General features: G+C 45.8%; 1 protein-coding gene across 1 annotated transcript in view; it reads left to right on the forward strand.

Annotated features, from left to right (window-relative positions):
• Window positions 1-23,303, forward strand: part of DNAH1 (dynein axonemal heavy chain 1) — an 84,039-nt gene that overhangs the window by 6,184 nt on the left and 54,552 nt on the right. The window contains exons 4-8 of the mRNA XM_066245835.1: window positions 1,059-1,233; window positions 1,662-1,818; window positions 2,739-2,871; window positions 6,722-6,883; window positions 7,505-7,757. Coding sequence (XP_066101932.1) covers window positions 1,059-1,233; window positions 1,662-1,818; window positions 2,739-2,871; window positions 6,722-6,883; window positions 7,505-7,757 — 880 coding nt within the window. The remainder of the gene's footprint in view (window positions 1-1,058; window positions 1,234-1,661; window positions 1,819-2,738; window positions 2,872-6,721; window positions 6,884-7,504; window positions 7,758-23,303) is intronic.

Below are 23,303 nucleotides of genomic sequence, written 5' to 3' on the forward strand. Positions count from 1 at the left end.
GTTGGGCCATGGTTCTGGGAGTGGAATGGTGTCACAGACCCACAGGCTCAAGAGCAGGTGATAAGGGATCCGAAAACTGCTTCCTGGCCAGACCATTTTTGTGCTGTGAGGTTCCCAGAGTCCTTGGCAGCTCTGGTGAAAGAATGGACTTCAGCTGAAGGCAGCTGGTCTCTGCTGAGGGTCTGGGGGCTTCTGTCGGGGCCTCAGAGAGATGGTAAGGCCCAAGGAGGGGTTACCAGGGCCCCCCAGGAGAGTGGAGGGGGGCCATCGCTGAACTGCACTGAGCCCATCCAGCCCCTGGGGAAGGTGATTCATTTCCTGAAGCATATTCCCACAGCTCTGTGGTCTCAGTTTTTCTGGAACTTTCCACTTAATGACCCAAATCCCACGTACCATCTCAGTCCCAGGCAAACTGGAATAATCACCCTATCATTGGGGTCTCTGTCCACCCGCTTCCCTCCCCCCAGACCTGGAATGAAAGTCTCTGCCTGTCCTGGTTGTCTAGGTAGGGCTGTCCATTTTGTGACTTGAAGGTCCCCCATTGCCCAGATGGTGGTGCTCCAATTCCACAGAGTCCAGGACGCCTTGAGTCTGCTGCAGGTGGTCCCAGGGAGTGAATGGCATTCAGACCAATAGGCTTTGGGGGGCCTCTAGGGTAGGGGTGGCCGGACCCATCCCAAACGTGCAGGGAGCTACCACTTCGCCTTCCTGTCTAGTTGTAATCCTCCCTGGTGGTTTGCTTCAGCATCTGGCATGAGCAATGGCCGCTGGTGCTAGGGTCATGGCCAGCATGGAAGGGAAGGACCGAGCATGCTGGCTCTGGACAAGGAGAGCAGGACCAAACGGAACTTCAGAGGCTGTCATCCCTCAGGCCTGCACTCCCTTGGGTGCCTGGTGCCACGTCTGGCTTCTCCCACCACTGCCTGGCCACAGGCTAGCTCTGAGCTTCCCACACCCCAAAATAGTGTGTATGCCTGATACCTGCCTATAGCTTTGTCTGGGGAAGTGTTGGGCCCCAGCCTGAGACTCTGAGGCTCCTGCCCCTTTTCCACCTATAGTCAAAAGCTTTGTGGTTCCTGAGGACTTCGAGGAGCGCCTGAAGAAGCAACGCGTCGGGTCTACCACCCAGCTGCTTGCCCAGGCTGACTTCCCGCTGCAGGCCTATGAGCCCAAGGTGCAGGTGCCCTTCCTGGTGCTGCCGGGCCAGTGCCCCCGCAAGATCGAGATTGAGAGGTATGGCTGGGTGGGCTTTGGGAGGGCCTGTCCTCCAGGAGGCTGTGTCTGCCCGACTAGAGTAAGGGACAGCAGGTAATTCAGTGACCATTCCGATAGCAGAGATCACAAAATGAGTCTGTCTGCAAGTGTTCAAATCCTTTAGCCCTTTGGTCTCTTAGTAATAAACTGCTTTCCTTGCTGTGGAATCGGGGAGGGTGATATCTGAGTCAATGTGCTAGAACTGCCAGGCAGGACCGATGGGCAGTTGGAGCCCAGTATACCAGTGCCAGCCATTACACCACTTCCTGATGTGTACTAGAGGGGGGAGGGCCCTGGAGGGGTCCCTGGGCCATACCCGACACTCTCTACCCCGTGGACTTCTGCTGACACCCATTGAGCCACCTCACACAAGCTGTCATGAGATTCCCCTTGTCTTCCTTCACCAGGAGGAAGCGGCTGTACCTGAGCCTGGACATTGAACAATTGCTGACCAGAGAGGGCATCGACTCCAACAAGCTCATGCCCAGGCACCCAGACCCCTACCACCCCCAGACCATTGAACAGGGCAATGACCCTCTCTTCCCCATTTATCTCCCGCTGAAGGTGAGCTCAGCTTCCACAGAACACTAGTGGTCAAGGGGAGGGTGTTCAGGACCTTGACTAAGGGGTCAAACCAGAAAGGGGACTCCATGGCAATCACAAGTGCTTACTTGTCAAACAAGGCAACTGCATAGTTAAAGCCCCCTAAGGGGTTTCTAGGCCGGGACAGAGGGGTCCAGGACAATGGGATGCTGATTCTCCATTTCTTCCCTGGGAGCCCAGGCAACGTTTATGCCTGCTCCTGCCCCCGCTGCAACCATGGGCACCAAGAAGCAGCTCAGCTGAACTGCAGAGTATGTGCAGGCCTCCCTGGCCACTTTTCTGGGCTCACCGAGATGGCAAGACAGGGAATGGTGGAGAGCATTATTGCAACCCCTTTGGGGGTACCAATGGGGAAACTGAGTCCAGGGAGGAAAAAGAGGGAGGATAGCCTGCTCTGGCTTTCACCTGCCTCCCTATCCTTCCTCTCGATGGCCCTGAGTATCTCTTGAGGGGAGGCAGAACTGAATCCAGACGCATATCTCCCTAAGTGTGACCTCTGACGACTCTGAGTCTCCATCATTTCCAAGTCTGAGTGAGGTGCTTAAGAAAATCCAAGGGCCGCCTCTTGCCTTGGGCCTGAGTTGGGTGATCTCGGGCAGTGGGAGAGAGAGCTCATATCCCACTGTAACTCCCCAGGTAGCCCTCTGCTGGAACCTCAGAATGGCTTGGCTGGACAAGGATCCAGGGAGGGGTTCATAGAGCCAGAACTCACAGGCCCCTGTGAGCAGCAGAGAAGGGGCTCCAGCTCTCTGGTCCCTAGTCTGCGGCACCTACACCTGGGGAGGAGCCTATGTAGGCAGCCCCGTCCTCTGGCATGCCCAGCCCTCTGAGGCCCCACTGGGTTGAGCTGCCTCCTCCTGATGCCTGCTGCTTTCTTCTAGGTATTTGACAATGAGGAGTTTGACTGCCGGACTCCTAGCGAATGGATCAACATGGGCTTGGAGCCAGGGTCTCAGGACAGGAAACCAGTCCCAGGAAAAGCCCTCCTGCCCACCAATGACTTCCTGGGGCACGGTGAGCACAGCCGGCCTTGGTAGGGGACGGGATCCTTGTCTTTACCATCAGTCCTGGCCACAGGTTCCTGGGTTGCCCTGGGCCTCGCAGCCCTGGGAGGTGAGGTACCCACCTATTAAGACCTCCAAGCTGGGATACAGGCCAAAGGACTGGCCACACAGAGGCAGGAAATGCAGAGAACAGGGATGACATTGGTGGGAGGGCTGGGCAAGGTACACCTGGATAGTGTCTAATGGTAAAAACAAAACAAAACAACTTTGACTTATTGGTAATAAAAAATATTCATGCCTTGGTGATGTTCAAATGTGCATAAGGGGTACAGTTCAAGCCCTTCCATCCCACCACCCAGAAATCACCATTACTCTGGCTCTACGTGTGGCCCTTGGCTTTCTTTCTTTTCTTTTTTATTTTTATTTTTTGCATTTTTCTGAAGCTGGAAACAGGGAGAGACAGTCAGACAGACTCCCGCATGCGCCCGACCGGGATCCACCCGGCACGCCCACCAGGGGGTGACGCTCTGCCCACCAGGGGGCAATGCTCTGCCCACCAGGGGGCGATGCTCTGCCCATCCTGGCATCGCTCTGTTGCGACCAGAGCCACTCTAGCACCTGAGGCAGAGGCCACAGAGCCATCCCCAGCGCCTGGGCCATCTTTGCTCCAATGGAACCTTGGCTGCGGGAGGGGAAGAGAGAGACAGGGAAGAAGGTGCGGCGGAGGGGTGGAGAAGCAAATGGGCGCTTCTCCTGTGTGCCCTGGCCGGGAATTGAACCCGGGTCCTCCGCACGCTAGGCCGACGCTCTACCGCTGAGCCAACCGGCCAGGGCCTGGCCCTTGGCTTTCACCTCTACATAGACAATACACACATTGTCATACATTCTCACGCTTGCAGACACAGAGACATACCATCACACACGTTCATAAGCACATTCACACCATCTCACACACTCACACACACATGCAGTCACACTCATATGCATATTTTTACCAAACACACTCACTCCTACCATCACCCATTTGCAACCACTATCGCACCCCCATACACTGGTGCCCAGGTTCGCTCAGCCTTGTCTGTGTCGGCCCCCTTGGCTGCAGGTCTGGTCTGGGGGCCGTACAGGCTCTCTCTACTTGTCTGCTGCTGGGAACAGTGCCAGCTACCCAGCTTGAGTGGCTGGTTCTGTACAGACATCCTAGGAAGGTCTGGGTCATGGGGTTGGAGGTTGGAAGTAGCCATGCCCCTGTACAGGGCTGAGGGCCACTCTTCTTCCTGCCAGTGGGTAGACAAGCCACCATGGAGCAAGGAGTGGGCCAGATGGCAGGTAGGAGTGTGAGAGCCATGTTGGTTTTAAGGCTGCACAGCATCCAGGGGGCCCTCAGTGAGTCCATTGAGCACACTGTTAACTTTATGTTTCCGTTTAAAATCAGGTTAATGCTGGAATCAGTTTCTCTGAAATAGACAAGAAGCCCAGGATGTTCCCTTTTTTTTTTACTTAATTACAAAAATAATTTAACTCAATTGTTCCCAGATCACCAGTTCTTGGTGATAAAACCAGAAGGTTTGTTAGCCTTAAATGCACCAAGTATCAGCCTCCCTGGAGCGTTCCTGTCTGCACCCTTCACATGGGTCCTGGCCCTGGGAGGCGGGGGGGGGGGGGGGGGGGCTGGCAGGGAGCGTTCCTGTCTGCACCCTTCACATGGGTCCGGGCCCTGGGAGGCAGGGGCGGGGCTGGCAGGGAGTGTTCCTGACGGAGGACTCTTGTGTCCTGCTGGGGGCTTCTTTTGTGACATCTTTTCTGCTAAGCTGAGCCAAGACAAGATTAGCATTTTTGAAAAGGAAATTTACTGGAAAGGGACGGGAAAGCGAACACAGAACCAAAGCCGGTAAGGTACAGCACAGCTCCCTCCTCTCCTCATCTGTCTGGCATTGACCAGCAGCGAGTGTTTCCTGGGAATCCCAGCCCTTTTCCGTCCTCAGCCCACTCTATTACTAACATTTGTTGTAAGCCACTATGTACTGAGGCCTCCTCTGCCTGGCACCATGTCATATGTGTCTAACTTCTACGAAAGTTTGTTGAGGCTCTGGCCAGTTGGCTCAGCAGTAGAGCATTGGCTGGCTTACGGAAGTCCCGGGTTCGATTCCCAGTCAGGGCACACAGGAGAAGCGTCCATATACTTCCCTACCCCTCCCCTTTCTCTCTCTCTCTCTTCCTCCACCACAGCCATGGCTCAATCAGCTCTAGTGAGTTGGCCTCCTCCGACGCTGAGATTGGCTCCATGGCCTTTGCCTCAGGTGCTAAAAATTGGCTCTGGTTGCAACAGAGCAATGGCCCCAGATGGATATAGCATCATTCCCTAGTGGGCTTTCCAGGTGGATCCCGGTCAGGGTGCATGCAGGAGTCTCTCTCTCTCTGCCTGCCCTCCTCTCACTGAATAAAAGAAAAAAAGAAAGAAAAAATGTTTATTGAGCACCTACTACATGTACCAGTTTCCATTCTAGGTTCAGCAATGCAGCTATGATCAGGATGGGACAAAGTCACTCCTGCCTTTGGGGAGCTGATACTAGTGTGAGGAGGCTGACCAGAACCAGAAAGGGTGCATATACAGTACGGCTTAAGCTGAGAGAGTGCCTAGGGCAAAGGCACTATTTTAGGCAGAGATGTTTCTCAAGAAACCACTTGAGCAGGGAACAAACCAGCAATGAGGTCACTTGAGTAAAAACTGTTACAGGCCCTGGTCAGTTGGCTCAGTGGTGGAGCATTGGCCAGGCATGTGGATGGCACAAGTTCGATTCCTGGTCAAGGCACACAAGAGAAGCAACCATCTGCTTCTCCACCGCTCCTCTTCCCCCTCCCCCCTTCTCTCTTTCTCTTTCTCTTTCTTTCTCTTCCCTTCTGGCAGCCATGACTTGATTGATTCAAGTGCCTTGGCCCCAGGCGCTGAGGATGACTCTATGGAGCCTCCACTGCAGGCACTGAAAGTAACTCAGTTGTGATCATGGCCCCAGATGGGCAGAGCATCAGTCCCAGATGGGAGTCACTGGGTGGATCCCAATCAGGGCACATGTGGGAGTGTCTCGTTATCTCCACTCCTAGGAGAAGGAGGAAGGAGGAGGGAGGCGGGAGGGGGGGGGAGGACACTGTTCCAGGCAGAGGCCACAGCCATTGCAAAGGCAGGAGCATGCCCCAAAGTCTCAGGAATAGCTAGACATCCAGTGTGGCTGGAGAGAAATAAGTATGGGGAACAGTGGCAGGAGGTGAGCTGGAGAGGTAGGCTTCAGCCCAGGGAGTGGTGGGAGGCCCATCTGGACCACACAGGCCCTGAGGCACCCTTTGAAGCCACTGCAGGGCAGCAGTCTTCACCCAGCCCTCACTTGTCCTGATATGAGGGGTCCAGGGGGTCAACCACCACAGGCAGCCTATGGGAAGGGCATAGGTCATTTTACCTTCCTCTAAGTCTATAGGAAGGGCAGAAGTCACCCTAGGCTTGGTCAATTTGAAGGGGCCTAGCTCAGACACAATGACCATTGCAGTTAGATCCCAAATAGGTCTCTGTTTGCTTAGGGCTCTCCTGCCTCCTCTCTATCCTGCTAGCCTGTGTCTCTCTACCTCTCTGCCCTGATAGGGTCACACAGAGCACAAGGGCGCAGAGAGGCCTGCTCCTTCTGGCTCCTCCTCCTGCCAGGGGTTCCCCAGAGTCCAGCTCAGCTGGGAGGAAACAAGGCCTCCACTGTGCTGGAGCCAGAGGAGGTCTTCCTGGTGGGATTGAGACCTTTACCAAGCACCTGCTACCCACACTGAGAGGCTTCTACTCACCCTATGGCAGGGAACACTGATGGGTTCCCCTCCTGTTTCAGAGGACCCCAAAAGTCAGGAGCTGAAGTATAAATGGTGCAGTGTCGGTGTCCTGGACTACGACGAGGAGAGGAAGCTGTACCTGGTGCACAAGGCAGACAAGAATGGCTTGGTGCGCGATGAGATGGGGAAGCTCATCCTGAATGGAGGGGTCACCGCTGAAGGTACAAGCTCTCTGCCCTGATCCAAGTGGACCCCCAGCTCAGGCTGGGCCTGGCCTGTGACTGAAGCCAGCCCTCACCTAGGGCACAGCCAGCTCAGGTTGGAATTCTCCCTTGCTCTGTTTGTCTTGTGGTTATCTGTCCCTGACCAGTGAGAACCAGAGGACCCATCACTCAGAGACCTCAGGAAGGGTAAATGGCCATTTTTTGATATGCGAACTCTGGGCAGCTGATAGTGCCCCTTTCAGCATGATGCTGAGAAGAAGCCCAAAGCCTATCAATTAGTGATGTCTGCCCTGGTGTAATCCCATCAATTAGTGATGTATGCTTTTGGTGTGGCATCAAGGAATGGGCATATAAACAGCCATCCTGTATAGCTCCTTGTTTGTGCAAAGCTTTTTACAGTTTACAAAGCAAGCATCTTCACCTCCATCCATGACAACCTGTGAGGCAGTCAGGGCAGGGAGTGTCATTTTACCCATTTCACAGATGTGACAGGGGTCAGAAAAGGAAAACCACTTGCTCAGGTCTGTCACGCATCAGCAGCAGAGCCAGGCTGGAAGCTGTTGCTCTAGTCCGGAGAGCCTGACTGAGCATTGCCTTTTCTCTGCCACCTGGCCCTAGGAAGGCCACCCCTCCTGATCTGCCAATACTGGGTGCCACGGATCCAGCTCCTCTTCTGTGCTGAGGACCCACGTGTGTTCACACAGCGCGTGGTCCAGGCCAATGCTCTGCGCAAGAACACGGAGGCACTGCTGCTATACAACCTCTATGTGGACTGCATGCCCTCTGATGGCCAGCGACAACTCAATGAGCAGAGCCTGAGCAGGATCAAGCAGTGGGCCATGAGCACGCCCCGGATGCGCAAAGGGCCTTCGTAAGTTCCTGCCACATCATTCCCCATCCCCAAACATTAGCACCTCCAGGAAGCTCTCCCGTGGGAAGTAGTGCAGCCCAGGGGTAGTGCTCCCTTCCTGCTGCTCTGTTTGGGGCTGTCTTGCCCATTGCACTAGGGACTTCTTTGACTGAAATAATTTTTTGTTCAACTCTAGATCTCTCATTATCAACGTGGACTCATAGGTCCTTACTTTTTTTAAGGGTTATAATCTGCTACTGCCACTTTTTATTTTGATGTTCAAATTCTCCCAGATTTGGCCAGGATGAGCTTCTTCAAGGTGATTCTGTGTCCTCCTGATAAGTTCCTATTGCTTTTTTTTTTTTTTTTTACAGACAGAGGGAGAGTCAGAGAGAGGGGTAGATAGGGACAGACAGACAGGAACGGAGAGAGATGAGAAGCATCGATCATCAGTTTTTCATTTTGACACCTTAGTTGTTCATTGATTGCTTTCTCATATGTGCCTTGATGGGGGGGGGGCTACAGCAGACCAAGTAACCCCTTGCTAGAACCAGCGACCTTGGGTCCAAGCTGGTGAGCTTTGCTCAAACCAGATGAGCCCACACTCAAGCTGGCGACCTTGGGGTCTTGAACCTGGGTCCTCTGCATCCCAGTCCAATGCTCTATCCACTGCGCCATTGCCTGGTCAGGCTCCTATTGATTTTTGAGCATGTTTTTACTTTCTGGCACAGCTACAGGTTCTAGGCTCGTCTTGTATTTTCCCAGACCCAGCCCTGAAATCAGCTATTTCTCCAAAGAGATGTGGTTACTTATAGTGGGGAATGGCATTTAGAAGCCATGGTACTGACCTGTGGTGGCGCAGTGGGTAAAGCGTCAACCTGGAATGCTGAGGTTGCCGGTTCAAAACCCTGGGCTTGCCTGGTCAAGGCACATATGGGAGTTGAAGCTTCCTGTTCCTCCACCCTTCTCTCTCTCTCTCTCTCTCTCCTCTAAAAAATGAATAAATAAATAAAAATAATTAAAAAAAAAAAAGAAGCCATGGTATGTGCTTTAGATGTACTCATTAATACTTGGAAATCATTGCTTTGAGGCTCTTAGACCAGGCAAATCTGGGAAATATATATGTATATTATTACATTTTACTGCATTATATATAGCCTTTGCACACATCTCTATTTCTATATCTATTGATCTATCTGTTTAAAACCACGAGTTCATACTGACACCTTAAAATTTACTCCAATACCATAGGGCTCATTCTCACTTGTACATATTTGTTACTTCTTTCTCCTGAAGAAAAACAGCTCCTATTATTCATAATGTAGTTTCTTATTTGCTCACTCCTAGAATACATAAAGTATTTTCAAATCATTAATCAATACTCTTTAGGAGAAAAACCCTACTAAAGAGACTTTGCTATTTGTTTAATGTTCTTTTTCTCTTTAGCATGGGAATATATACTCTAAATAGTGTGTTTAAAAGTTACCTGGTTTAGTTCTTCCCACCCCCTTTAGTGGGATATGTTCAGTTAATGAAATTCAGCTTGGTCCACTGTGTGTGTGTATACACACACACACACACACATACACACATATATAATGTATATTATATATAGTGTATATATAGTCTATATATTCAATATGTACATTTCTTTCTATGTGTATGTGTGTATATATATATATACCTCAAAAATGTATACTCAGAGATTTGTCACTCTCCATCCCCATTTATTCTATTCTATTCACATCTCCCTTATTTTCTACCCTGTTCCCAACTCTTGTTCATAGGTAACAATATCACTAGTTTCTGATTTATCCTTTCTATTTCTGTTTAAACAAATGAGCACACATGTATATTTTCTTAGACAGTTGTCCCTCCCATATAATGGTTGACTTTTCGCAGTCTCACTGTATTGCGGATTTTTAAATTGGATAATTTTATATTGCGGATTTTTTGCTATATTCATGGGATTTTTCAGTATGTACGTATTTTTATATATTTATTATTTTAATTATTTTTGCAGTAAAATAAGCATTTTCTAGCCTAAAAATTGAAAACAATATAAAAATATATAAAATATTAATTAAAACATATTAAAAGAATATTAAATCAAAATAAAATATATAGCGTAGAATTTTATGTTAAAATTACGTAGGTTTAAGACTGTAGAAAGTGTTTAAGAGCATAGGAAGTGTTTATAAGAGTGTGGGAAAAGTTAATAACAGTGTGGGAAAGGTTTATAAGAGTGTGGGGAGGGTTTATAAAGTCCTAATGTATATATAAGTAATAAAATAAATATAATGTCGCTACTTCACGGATTTTTGCCTATCACAGGGGGTTCTGGAACCTAACCCCCTCGTGATAGACAAGGAACCACTTGTACCCCTTTCTTACATGAAGAGTAGTGCATTCTATACATTTTTTTTTTTTTTTAACGAGAGAGACAGAGAAAAGGACAGATAGGGACAGACAGGAAGGGAGAGAAATGAGAAGCATCAATTCTTTGTTGTGTTGCTCATTGATTGCTTTCTCATATGTGCCTTGACCAGGGGGCTACAGCAGAGCGAGTGACCCCTTGCTCAAGCCAGTGACCTTGGGCTCAAGCCAGTGACCTTGGGCTTCAAGCCAACAACCTTTGGGCTCAAGCCAGTGACCATGGAGTCATATTTATGATCCCATATTGAAGCCAGTGGGCCCATACTCAAGCTGGATGAGCCCATGCTCAAGCAGCAACCTTGGGGTTTTGAACCTGGGTCCTCTGCTTCCCAGTTCGATGCTCTATCCACTGTGCCACCACCTGGTCAGGCTCTACACATTTTTTTAAGTGAGAAGCAGGGAGATAGACTCCTGTATGCTCCCTGACCAGCAAACCACATCTGGGGCTAATGCTTGGACTAACCAAACTATCCTCAGCACCTAAGGCTGATGCTTGGACCAACTAAGCCATCCTCAGAGCCCAGGGCTGACACTCGAACCAATCAAGCCATTGGCTATGAGAAAGGAAGAGAGAGAGAAGGGGGAGAGGGAGAGAAAACAAAGCTAATGGTCGCTTCTCATGTGTGCACTGACTGACCAGGGATCAAACCCAGTACATCTGCACACTGGGCCGATGCTCCTTGATCCACAGAGCCAACCAGCCATGGACTCTAGACATTATTTTACACTTTCCCTTTTTCACTTACAGTTCTTCTTAGAAGTCAATCCATATCAGTTCATTGAGATGTTCTTCATTCTTTTTCATAGCTGCTTAGTAATCTATTACGTGGATTACCATGTACCATGGTTTATTCATCCATTTTCTTTCTTTTTTTTTTTGTATTTTTCCGAAGTCAGAAGCGGGAGGCAATCAGACAGACTCCCACATGTGCCTGACCGGGATCCACCTGGCATGCCCACCAGGGGCGATGCTCTGCCCATCTGGGGCGTTGCTCTATTGCGGCCGGAGCCATTCTAGCGCCTGAGGTGGAGGTCGTGGAGCTGTCCTCAGTGCCTGGGCCAACTTTGCTCCAATGGAGCCTCAGCTGCAGGAAGGGAAGAGAGAGCTAGAGAGGAAGGAGAGGGGGAGGGGTGGAGAAGCAGATGGCACTTCTCCTGTGTGCCCTGACCAGGAATCAAACCCAGGACTTCCACATGCCAGGATGATGTTCTACCACTGAGCCAACTGTCCAGGGCCCCATTTTCTAATATATGGGCTTTTAGGTTATTTCCAGTATTTTGCAATTCCAAACAATGCTCTAATGAATAATATTGTCATGTGTATATTAATATTGATGTGTTGCCTGACCTGTGGTGGCGCAGTGGATAAAGCATCGACCTGAAAATGCTGAGGTCGCCAGTTCGAAACCCTGGGCTTGCCTGGTCAAGGCACATATGGGAGTTGATGCTTCCAGCTCCTCCCCCCTTCTCTCTCTGTGTCTCTCTCTCCTCTCTCTCCCTCTCTGCCTCTCTCTCTCTCTCTCTCCTCTCTAAAAATGAATAAATAAATTAATTAATTAAAAAAATATTGATGTGGTGTGTAGCTGTAGGGTAAATTCTGAGAGGTGGGATGCTAGATCCAAAGGTAAGTACATATGTAGTTGGTAGGTATTGCCACATTTCCCTCCATAGTGTTTGCCATTTTGTATGCCCACCAGCAATGTGTGAGAAAGCCTGGTTCCCCACAGTTTGCCAAGAGTGCGTTACACTATTTAAGTTCTGCCAGTCTCGAAGGTAAGATAATTGAGTCTGTAAGTACTGTAGATGAGGTTGAACATTTTTTTTATCTTTTCATATGCTTAAGGGCATCTTTTTTTGTTGTTTGTTTTGTTTTGTTTTTCTGTTTTTTTGGAATTGTATTCATTTACTAAGAAATTTAGATCATGGACAAACTTTTCTAAAAGAAGAATTTAAATTTGTACAATGACTGCAGTTACTTACAGTTTTTACACTCTCTTCGTTCATTGGGCACAGTACTGATGTTACGGGTCTCAGCTGTTCAAGACAGTTATCACATCCCTTTGCTCACCCCCATTCTTCTTGCCCACATTTATTTTAAGAGCATAAATGATGTAACAGTAGAAAAATATGGACAAAACACAATCAAGTAGTATAATGATGATCCTAAGTAAGATTTATGTAAGCTGGAATTGGTCAAAACCAGCAAATCAAAATGGTTCTATTAGAGCTACTTTCTTTTCAGTGACAATGGCTTTTTTTGTGTGTGTGACAGAGATAGAGAGACAGAGAGAGGGACAGATAGGGACAGACAGACAGGAAGGGAGAGAGGAGAAGCATCAATCCTTTGTTACGGCACCTTAGTTGTTCATTGACTACTTTCTCATATGTGGCTTGGCTGGGGGGGCTACAGCAGAGCGAGTGACCCCTTGCTCAAGCTAGTGACCTTGGGCTTCAAGCCAGCGACCTTTGGGCTCAAGCCAACAACCCCGTGTTCAAGCTGGTGAGCCCGCACTCTAGCCAGTGACCTCAGGGTTTTGAACCTGGGTCCCCCCGGTCCCAGTCTGACGCTCTATCCACTGCACCACTGCCTGGTTAGGCTGTTTTTGCTTTTTAATTCCTTGATTCATTCTATATATAGTGTGTGGTATGGATCTAATTTTATCTTTTTCCAAATGACCAACCAGCATTTATTAAATGTCCATCAACATTTACTGAAACCTCCTCTTTAGCCTAATGACCTGAGATGCCACATTTATATACTAATTTCCATATGCACTTGGGTCTATTTCTGGACATTCTGTTCTATTGCTCTGTTTGTTTATGCATTTGTACTATAGTTTTTAATTAAATTTATTGGGGTGGCAATGATTAATAAAACGATACAGGTTTCAAGTGAATTGTAGTTTTAGGTGTATTATTCTATATTGTCTTATAGGACCAGCTTTTGTAGCTTTGTAGCTTATCCCTTTTGGTGTTTTCCTAGCTGTTCTTGCATGTTGGTTTATTTGTTTAAATGATTATTATTATTTTGTATTTTTTAGTGAGAGAGAGAGACAGGAAGGGAGAGAGATGAGAAGCATCAACTCATAGTTGTGTCACTTTAGTTTTTCATTAATTGCTTCTCATACATGCCTAGACCAGGGGCTCAAGTTGAGCCAGTGACCCCTTACTCAAACCAGTGTGACCTTGAGCTTCATGCCAGCAATCTGTGGGCTCAAGCCAGGGACCAGTGGATCATGTTGATGATCCCACACTCAAGACGGTGAGCCTGCACTCAAGCTGGTGACCCTGCACTCAAACTGGCGACCTCAGGGTTTCAAACCTGGGTCCTCTGCATCCCAGTCCAATGCTCTATCTGCTGCGCCACTGCCTAGTCAGGCTTAATTATTATTAATTTGTAGTGATGTATATATAACATAAAACTTACCATTTTAATAATTTTAAGTGTACATTTCAGTGTATTAAATGCATTCACATTGTACACCATTACTACCGTCCACCTACAGAACTTTGTTCATCCTCCAAAAGTGAAACTCTGTACCCATTAAACAATTACTCCCTATTTCCATCCACCCCCAGCACTTGGCAACCACTATTTTACTTTCTGTCTCTGTGAATGTGACTATTCTAAGTAATCTATGTGAGTAGAATCATACAGTGTTTGTCCTCTTGTGACTTATTTTACTTAACATAATGTCTTCCAGTTTCATCCATGTTATAGCATGTGTCAGAATTTCCTTCCTTTTTTTAAATTTTTATTTATTCATTTTAGAGAAGAGAGAGAGAGAGAGAGAAAGGGGGGGGGGAGGAGCAGGAAGCATCAACCTCCATATATGCCTTGACCGGGCAGGCCCAGGGTTTTGAACCGGCAACCTCAGCATTCCAGGTTGACGCTTTATCCACTGTGCCACCACATTTCAGGCAATTTCCTTCCCTTTTAAGGCTAAATAATATCCCATTTTATGGATATACCATATTTTGTTTATCCATTCATCTGTCAATGAACACTTGAATTGCTTCTACCTTTTGGCTATTGTGATTTATGCTGTTGTGAACATGAATGTTCAAATGTCTCTTTATGTTTCTGCTTTCTATTCTTTCGGGTATATATATAGCCAGAAGTGGAATTGCTAGATCATTTGATAATTGTATGTGGGTTTTTTTTAGTTTTTATTTTATAATCATAAAGTTAATTCTGTAACCCAGCTAGACTTAGAGGGAGTCATGGAAAATGTGGAACATGAAGAACTGCAGAGAGCATGAACATCATAGGCTATTATTAGGAGATGGGAGAAGGAATGGTCTGGAGATTTAAAAAATTATTGGAGTTGTCCACATGTGGCGATGGTGAGCTTCTTACTGTCTTGCCATTCCTGTAGCCAAAGTGCTCCATGATTTCCACAACATTCGTGCTCTTTCACCTTGCCAAAGACCACATGCTTGCCACCAAATTGCTCAGTTTTGGCAGTGTAGGTGAAATGAGAACCATTTGTGTTGAGGTCAGCATTGATTACTATGGCTCTTTAGTAGGTTTTGAAAACAAGAAGTGTGAGACCTACAACTTTGTTCTTTTTCAATATTGTTTTGGCTATTGGGGTCCCTTGAGATTCCATGTTAATTTTAGAATGAAGTTTTCTATTTCTGAAAAAAAAATCATTGGGATTTACATAGGATTTGCATGCTCATTCTTCATATGAGATTTATAAACTTGTCTAGCTCTTTTTTTAAAAACACTTGGTATTTTTATTGGGATTGCATTGCATTTTAAAATTACCTTAAGTAGGCCCTGGCTGGGTGGCTCAGGGGATAAAGCGTTGGCCCGGTGTGCCGATGTTGCACCCCTCACCCCACCGTCAGGGCACGTAAGAGACGCAATCCACGAATACACAACTGAATGGAACAACTAAGTATAACAAGTTGATGCTTCTCTCTCTATCTCTCTCTCCCTTCCTCTCTTTCTCTTTCTCACATCAATGGAAAATTATAATTACCTTAGGTATAGCTGACATCTTTAGGATCCTGATTTGTCCTATCCAAAAACAAGGAATATTTGTCCTTTTTTTTTTATGTTTACTTCTGTATCTTTTAGGAGTGCTTTAGTTTTTTTCATATAAGTTTTGCATATTTGTTATTAACTATTTTCTTTGTGGCTATTATAAATGGGATTTTCTCTATTATTACATTTACTAATATTACTATGCAAATTTTATATTCTATTACCTTGCAGAAATCATTCAATATTTGACTTTGTTTTATCATTGACTTTCTAGGGCTTTCTACCTACACATTATCTGTAAATAAAAATAGTTTTATTTATTCTTTTCCAATTATTATTCTTCTAATTCCTTTCTCTTGTCCAGTTGCACTTCTAATATGTCCAGTAAAATACTGAACAGTAGGGGAGATGGTTGGTGTCCTTACCTTGTTCTTAGTCTTAGTGGAAATACCTCTAGTGTTTTCCCCTTAAGAAAATGCTGGCTTGCCTGACCTGTGGTGGCGCAGTGGATAAGGCATCAACCTGGAAATGCTGAGGTCGCCGGTTCGAAACCCTGGGCTTGCCTGGTCAAGGCACATGTGGGAGTTGATGCTTCCAGCTCCTCCCCACCTTCTCTCTCTGTCTCTCTCTCTCTCTCCATTTCTCTCTCCTCTCTAAAATGAATAAATAAAATAAAATTTAAAAAAAAAAGAATTAAAAAAAAAAGAAAATGCTGGCTTTAGGACTTTATTTATTTAATTACGTACCCATTGACTTCTACTTTCATAAGTGTTTTGGTCATGGGCACTTTAAGGATCTATGGAGATAATCATATGATTTGTCTCCTTAGAGCTAGTAACATGGTGTATAATAGTAATTTATTTCCTGCCTGATACTGAAACAACTTTGCATTCTTTTAACAAATCCCACTTGGCCATGGTGTATCATTTTTAAATGTATTATTAGATTCTGTTGGTTAATATGTTGTTTAGAACTTTTTTTTTTTTTTTACAGGGACAGAGAAAGAGGGATAGATAGGGACAGACAGACAGGAATGGAGAGAGATGAGAAGCATCAATTATCAGTTTTTTGTTGCAACACCTTAGTTGTTCACTGATTGCTTTCTCATATGTGCCTTGACCGCAGGCCTTCAGCAGACTGAGTAACCCCTTCCTCGAGCCAGCGACCTTGAGTCCAAGCTGGTGAGCTTTTGCTCAAACCAGATGAGCCCACATTCAAGCTGGCGACCTCGGGGTCTCGAACCTGGGTCCTTCCACATCCCCGTCCGATGCTCTATCCACTGCGCTACTGCCTGGTCAGGCTGTTTAGAACTTTTGCATTGAACCTGACCACGTCATGGCATAGATAGAGCGTCGACCTGGTATACTAAGGACCCAGGTTCAAAACCCCAAGGTTACCGGCTTAAGTGTGGGATCATAGACATGACCCCATGGTTGCTGGCTTGAGCAAGGGGTCACTGGCTGAGCTGGAGCCCCCCGGTCAAGGCACATATGAGAAAGCAGTCATGGGTTCTGGCCAGTTGGCTCAGCAGTAGAGCATTGGCCCAGCATGTGGATGTCCCAGGTTCAATTCCCTGGTCAGGGCACACAGGAGAAGCAACCATCTGCTTCTCCACCCCTCCCCCTCTCCCTTCTCTCTCTATCTTTCTCTCTCTCTCTCTCTTCCTCTCCCGCAGCCATGGCTCAATTGGAGCAAATTGGCCCCAGACGCCATGACCTCACCTCAGGCACTAAAATAGCTCCGTTGCCAAGTAAAGGAGCAACGGCCTCAGATGGGCAGAGCATCACCCTATAGGGAGCTTGCTGGGTGGATCCCAGTTTGGGCACATGTGAGAGTCTGTCTCTCAGCCTCCCCACTTCTCACTTAAGAAAAAATAGAGAAAGCAATCAATGAACAACTAAGGTGCCACAACTATGAGTTGATGCTTCTCATCTCTCTCCCTTCCTGTCTGTCCCTCTCTCTCTCTTCTTCGTTTAAAAAAAAAAGAACCTTTGGCATTGATAAATGATATTAGTCTGTAATTTTTTGTACTATTTTTATCAGGTTTGAAGTAAAATTATACTTGCTTTATATAATTTTGGCATTTCCCTTAATTTTCAATACCCTGGAACTATGTATGTTGCATTGGGACTATCTGGTCACTCCCTTGTAAAATCATTGGTTTATTTAAGCTTTCTTATTTCTAGTAAGTCAACTTCAGTGTACATTGTTTCTTTAGAAAATTATCCATGTCATCTAGGTTTTTAAGTATATTTGCATAGAATTTTACAATATGATATAAATTTTGTTTTCTGTTTCAGTGTTGACTTCCCCTTTTCACTTCTTATTTTGTTGAGTTATACTCTGCCCTTTTTTACTAAGTTATTTAGTGATTTGTTTAGCTTATTAATTTAAAATATATAATTTAGACTTATTAATTTGACATACTGTTTTCTACATCTACCTCATTATTTTCTACTTTTATTTTACTATTTTCTTCTTGTGCCTCCTTTAGCCTATGTTTTGTGATATTGATAGTTTGTGAGTGTATGTGTGTGTGTGTATATGCTAACAATTTAGTTCACTTATTTACATTCTTATTGATAAATGTGTTTAAAGCTATGAACTTTCCTCTGATAACTGCTTTAAAAATAGTCCACTGATTCTGACATGTAGAATTTCATTATTTTAAATTCAAAAAATTTAGTTTGTATTTCCCTTATTAAAGAGTTGTTTAGGTCTGACCTGTGGTAGTGCAGTGGATAAAGCATCGACCTGGAACACTGAGGTTGCCGGTTCGAAACCCCAGGCTTTCCTGGTCAAGGCACATATTGGAGTTGAAGCGTCCTGCTCCTCCCCACTTCTCTCTCTCTCTTAAATTAATAAATAAATAAAAAATATATAAAATACTATTGAAAGAGTTGTTTAATATAAAATTTCAAGTTTTTTTCTGTGGAAAGGCAGTATTATTCAGAGAGTGTTATTTATAATATTTCTACTATATAAAACTTGCTAATGTTTCCTTTGTGACCTAATATATAATCAGTTTTTGTGAATATTCCATTTACACTTGGGAAGAGGTATATTCCTATTATTAGGGCATAAAATTTTTTTTGTTTTTTTTTTTGTATCTTTCTGAAGCTGGAAACAGGGAGAGACAAACAGACTCCCGCATGTGCCCGACCAGGATCTACCCGGCACGCCCACCAGGGGGCGATGCTCTGCCCCTCCGGGGCGTCACTCTGCCGCGACCAGAGCCACTGTAGCGCCTGGGGCAGAGGCCAAGGAGCCATCCCCAGCGCCCGGGCCATCTTTGCTCCAATGGAGCCTTGGCTGCAGGAGGGGAAGAGAAAGACAGAGAGGAAGGAGGGAGGGGTGGAGAAGCAAATGGGCACTTCTCCTATGTGCCCTGGCCGGGAATCGAACCTGGGTCCCCCGCACGCCAGGCCGATGCTCTACCGCTGAGCCAATGGCATAAAAGTTTTATACATACATATAGTCCATAAAATCTGCCCTTTTACTTGCTTTTTTCTACTTAATACTTTAACATGATATTTTTTCACTCCTATCTCTGTCTTTGTTTTAGCCTTAAATCTACAATTAAATATATTAAGTGTATTAGTCTTTTTTCTAGTTTCCCCTATCATCTTGTAAGGGAGGAAGAATATCCTTTTTCCTTATACCCTCCTAGGGTCTCAGCTGGGGTTCTGTAATAAAAGACAGATTAACAGGAGAAAAGCATATAAACTTTTTTTTTTCACCAGCATTCCTGATATTTATTGATTATAATTTAGAGTGCCAGAAAGAGAGGTAATGGAGGCAATGGGCATGGACTTGCTTCTTTGTTCTAATTCCAGTTTTTTTTATAAATATATTTTTATTTTAATGGAGTGACATCAATAAATCAGGGTACATATATTCAAAGAAAACATGTCCAGGTTATCTTGTCATTCAATTCTGTTGCATACCCATCACCCAAAGAGAGATTGTCCTCCGTCACCTTCTATCTAGTTTTCTTTGTACCCCTCCCCCTCCCCCTCCCCCTCTCCCTCCTCCTCCCCCTCTCCCTCCTCCTCCCCCTCTCCCTCCTCCTCCCCCTCTCCCTCCTCCTCCCCCTCTCCCTCCTCCTCCCCCTCTCCCTCCTCCCCTCCCCCCACCCCCCCGTAACCACCACACTCTTGTCCATGTCTCTTAGTCTCGTTTTTATGTCCCACCAATATATGGAATCCTGCAGTTCTTGTTTTTTTCTGATTTACTTATTTCACTCTGTATAATGTTATCAAGATCCCACCATTTTGTTGTAAGTGATCCGATGTCATCATTTCTTATGGCTGAATAGTATACCATGGTGTATATGTGCCACATCTTCTTTATCTAGTCTTCTATTTTTTTTTTTTTTACAGTGATTAAAGCCTTTAAGCAAACTCTTGGCCAATACAGCATAAAAGAGTAGTGTCCTTAACATGTTCACCAAGTCCAAGTTGGCCCCAACACAATGCCAAATCCCTGAAAAATGCAACCCAACCCCAGTTCAGTCTGTTAGGAGCTGTCCCAAGGAGCAGGAGTCCAGGAAAAGTCCACATCCAGGAAAAGTCCACATGGCACTGGAATTGTTGTCACAATTCTATACTTTTGCAGCTCACGTCCAAGTCCCAATGACCGCTGCTTCTAACTGGTAATGATTCAGGTAGACTGGAAAAGCCATCTGCAGCATGTGTGGATATGGAGCTTCTGTTCTCCTCTGCCTGGAGAGATGAGACCAGGTTGCTTTTCCCTGGAGCTCTGTGACTGTAGCTTGGTAAAGAGAACCTTGGGATACACTAAGTTCCCACCACGCGAGTCTCTCCCGGCTGCCATTCGCTCTGGGGAGCTGGGCAGCCCTCTCTGCATTTCCGCTTTTCCTACCAGTCTCTGTGTGGCTTCTTCAGTGTTCCTTGGTTGAAGAGTCCTCTTAGTTTAGTCCAAAGTTGGTTTTTCCAGATGATAGTTCTTAAAATTAGTTTGTAATCCACTTTGATTCTGGGAGGTAGATGTTGGTACGTCCGCCTACTCCAGCGCCATCTTGTCTTCCTCCAAACTTTTTTTTAAGTGAGGGTGGGGGGAGGGAGAGAAGGACAGATAGGGACAGGCAGACAGGAAGGGAGAGAGATGAGAAGCATCAACTTATATAGTGGCACTTAAGTTGTTCATTGATTTCTTTCTCATATGTGCTTTGATGGGGGGGGGGGGCATCCAGCTGAGCCAGTGACTCCTTGCTCAAGCCAGTGACCTTGAGCTTTAAGCCAGCAACCTTTGGGCTCAAGCCAGTGACCATGGGGTCAAGTCAGCAACCCTGTGCTCAAGCTGATGAGCCCATGCTCAAGCCGGATGATTGGGGTTTCAAACCTGGGTCCTCAGTGTCCCAAGCTGATGCTCAATCCACTGTGCCACCGCCTGGTCAGGCAGCATACAAATTTATATATTTTAGTTGACTTGGGACCCTTCATAAAGAAGTGAAGACCTGAAGAGGTTAAACCTGGGTGTTTTCATGCTAGGCTTGGTGAGGAGTGGAAACTCATGGGAAAATGTGATAGAACCAAAGGATATGAGCTAAGGGTAGTAATCTAAGCAAGGCCTGACATATGGGAGTTGATGCTTCCTGCTCCTCCCCCTTCTCTCTCTCTCTCTGTCTCTCTCTCTCACTCCTCTCTCTCTAAAAAAAAAAAATCAATAAATAAAATATTTAAAAAAAAAAAAAAAAAAAGGCCTGACCTGTGGTGGCGCAGTGGATAAAGCGTCGACCTGGAAATGCTGAGGTCGCCGGTTCGAAACCCTGGGCTTGCCTGGTCAAGGCACATATGGGAGTTGATGCTTCCAGCTCCTCCCCCTTCTCTCTCTCTGTCTCTCCTCTCTCTCTCTCTCTGTCTCTCCCTCTCCTCTCTAAAATGAATAAATAAAAAAAAATAAAAAATAAGCAAGGCCTGTTCCTTCAGAGTCCACTTGGCATCACTCTTAGAGCTAAGGAGGTCCCTTTTCTCCATAATATACAGGGAGAACACCCCTCACGAAAGGGTCTGATGACCTGCTTCAGTGGAAGTTCAGAGGGTCCTTCCTAAACCCGCCTTTTCTCAAATTCCTTCAGCTTAAAACATTCATTATACCAAGGTGCCATATTTTGGGGTAATGCGCCTGGAACCCCATCAGTCTCTTGGCTGGGTGAAATTACTCTTCCAGTATATTCCTCTTAGAATATAGAGCTCAAGGGTATAGAGTTTTCTAGAGTTCCAGAATGTTTAAAAGATGAAGGACAACTTGAATGGATATAAAATTTTTGGTTCACGTTTTTATTCCTAGAGTGTTTTTTTTAATGCTGCTTTTTTTTGGGGAGAGAGAGCGAGAGACTGGAAGGGAGAGAGACGGTGAGAAGCATCAACTTGTAGTTGCTTAGTTGCTTTCATTGAGCTCCTCATATGTGCCTTGACCAGGGCTGTGCCCATATCCCCCTGCTCAAGCCAGCAACCCCACACTGACGAACCCACACCCAGAGCCAGCGACATCAGGGTTTCAAACCGGTGACCTCGGTATTTTAGATCAATGCTTTATATCCTGCACCACCACTAGTCAGGCAAATACTACTTTTTGTTGTTTTGCCTTCTATGTTGCTTTTAAGAAGTCTGATGCCAGTCCAACACCTATCTCTTATAAGTTATTCGATTTTTTGACTTGGAGTTCTTGGGGATCAAGAATCTTTAAAGCCTAATCATTTTACCAGAGTGCCACAGAATTGGTCATCCTTGGTCAGTTTTCCCAGGTACACAATGCATCTTTTAAATACAGAGGTTCATATATTCTTTTATTTCTGGAAGAGTCTTTTGAATTACATATACATATGTGTGTGTGTGTGTATATATATATATATGCATATGTGTATGTAATGTGTATGTGTATATATATGTGTATATATGCTGTATGCATGTACATATATTATTTTCCCCAGAGCAAGCAGCTTTTATACCTTTTAGACAAAGAATCAATAATACATTTGTGAAGAATGGAGAGACAGGGGTTGGTTTGGGATATGAGCAGGTTGTTCATGGTGAAGAAGTAAGTAGGAAGATTGGGCTAGTTTGACAAGGTTTGCTAGTATGTATGGACAGATGTTTCAGCAACCCCCAATTCTCTAGCATCCCGCCCACCCACCTGCTGTGCACACCTCCTCCTTTCCCTGAATTATAATTTTAAATACTAGTTATGTTTTTTGTTTTTTGGGTTTTTATTTTTATTTTTCTGAAGCTGGAAATGGGGAGAGACAGTCAGACAGACTCCCGCATGCACCCGACTGGGATCCACCCGGCACGCCCACCAGTGGGCGACGCTCTGCCCACCAGGGGGCAAAGCTCTGCCCCTCTGGGATGTCGCTCTGTTGCGACCAGAGCCACTCTAGCGCCTGGGGCAGAGGCCAAGGAGGCATCCCCAGCGCCCAGGCCATCTTTGCTCCAATGGAGCCTCGGCTGCGGGAGGGGAAGAGAGAGACAGAGAGGAAGGAGAGGGGGAGGGGTGGAGAAGCAGATGGGCGCTTCTCCTGTGTGCCCTGGCCGGGAATCGAACCCGGGACTTCTGCACACCAGGCCGATGCTCTACCACTGAGCCAAACGGCCAGGGCTCCATTGTTTTGTTTTTATCAGAGGTTCTATTATATATATCTATATGCCTGTCTGTCTGTGGATGAATGGATGGATGGATGGATGGATGGATGGATGGATATCTATGTATCTATCTTGCTTCTTCTTTGCCAATTTCTAACTCAATCACTTTCTGACTCTTTTTATCATTTTGATTCTCTGGGTCATATTCCTGCCTTTCTTCAATATACTTTTTTTTTTATTTAACTCTATTCTTTTTTGAGGCACCTTGTATTAACCCTTCCTTTCTGAGATAATTTTGTTCCTTCCATTTCTTTTCTGAGTTCAATTCTAATATCTCTTCTTCTTCTTTTCCTATTTCTGTGTTTTATTTTTGAATTTCTGATTCAGGGTGTTTTTTCCATGTGCCCAGATACTTGTTTGAAGACGTTTAATTCAGATTTAAGTGTCGTGTTAGCTTTCTCCTGCTTTGTCTTTGTTTCGTTTTTGATGGGTTGATGAAACTTTCCATCTGTTAAGGTATTCTCTCTCTTT

This window comes from Saccopteryx bilineata, chromosome 10, assembly GCF_036850765.1.
Source record: "Saccopteryx bilineata isolate mSacBil1 chromosome 10, mSacBil1_pri_phased_curated, whole genome shotgun sequence".
NCBI lineage: Eukaryota > Metazoa > Chordata > Mammalia > Chiroptera > Emballonuridae > Saccopteryx > Saccopteryx bilineata.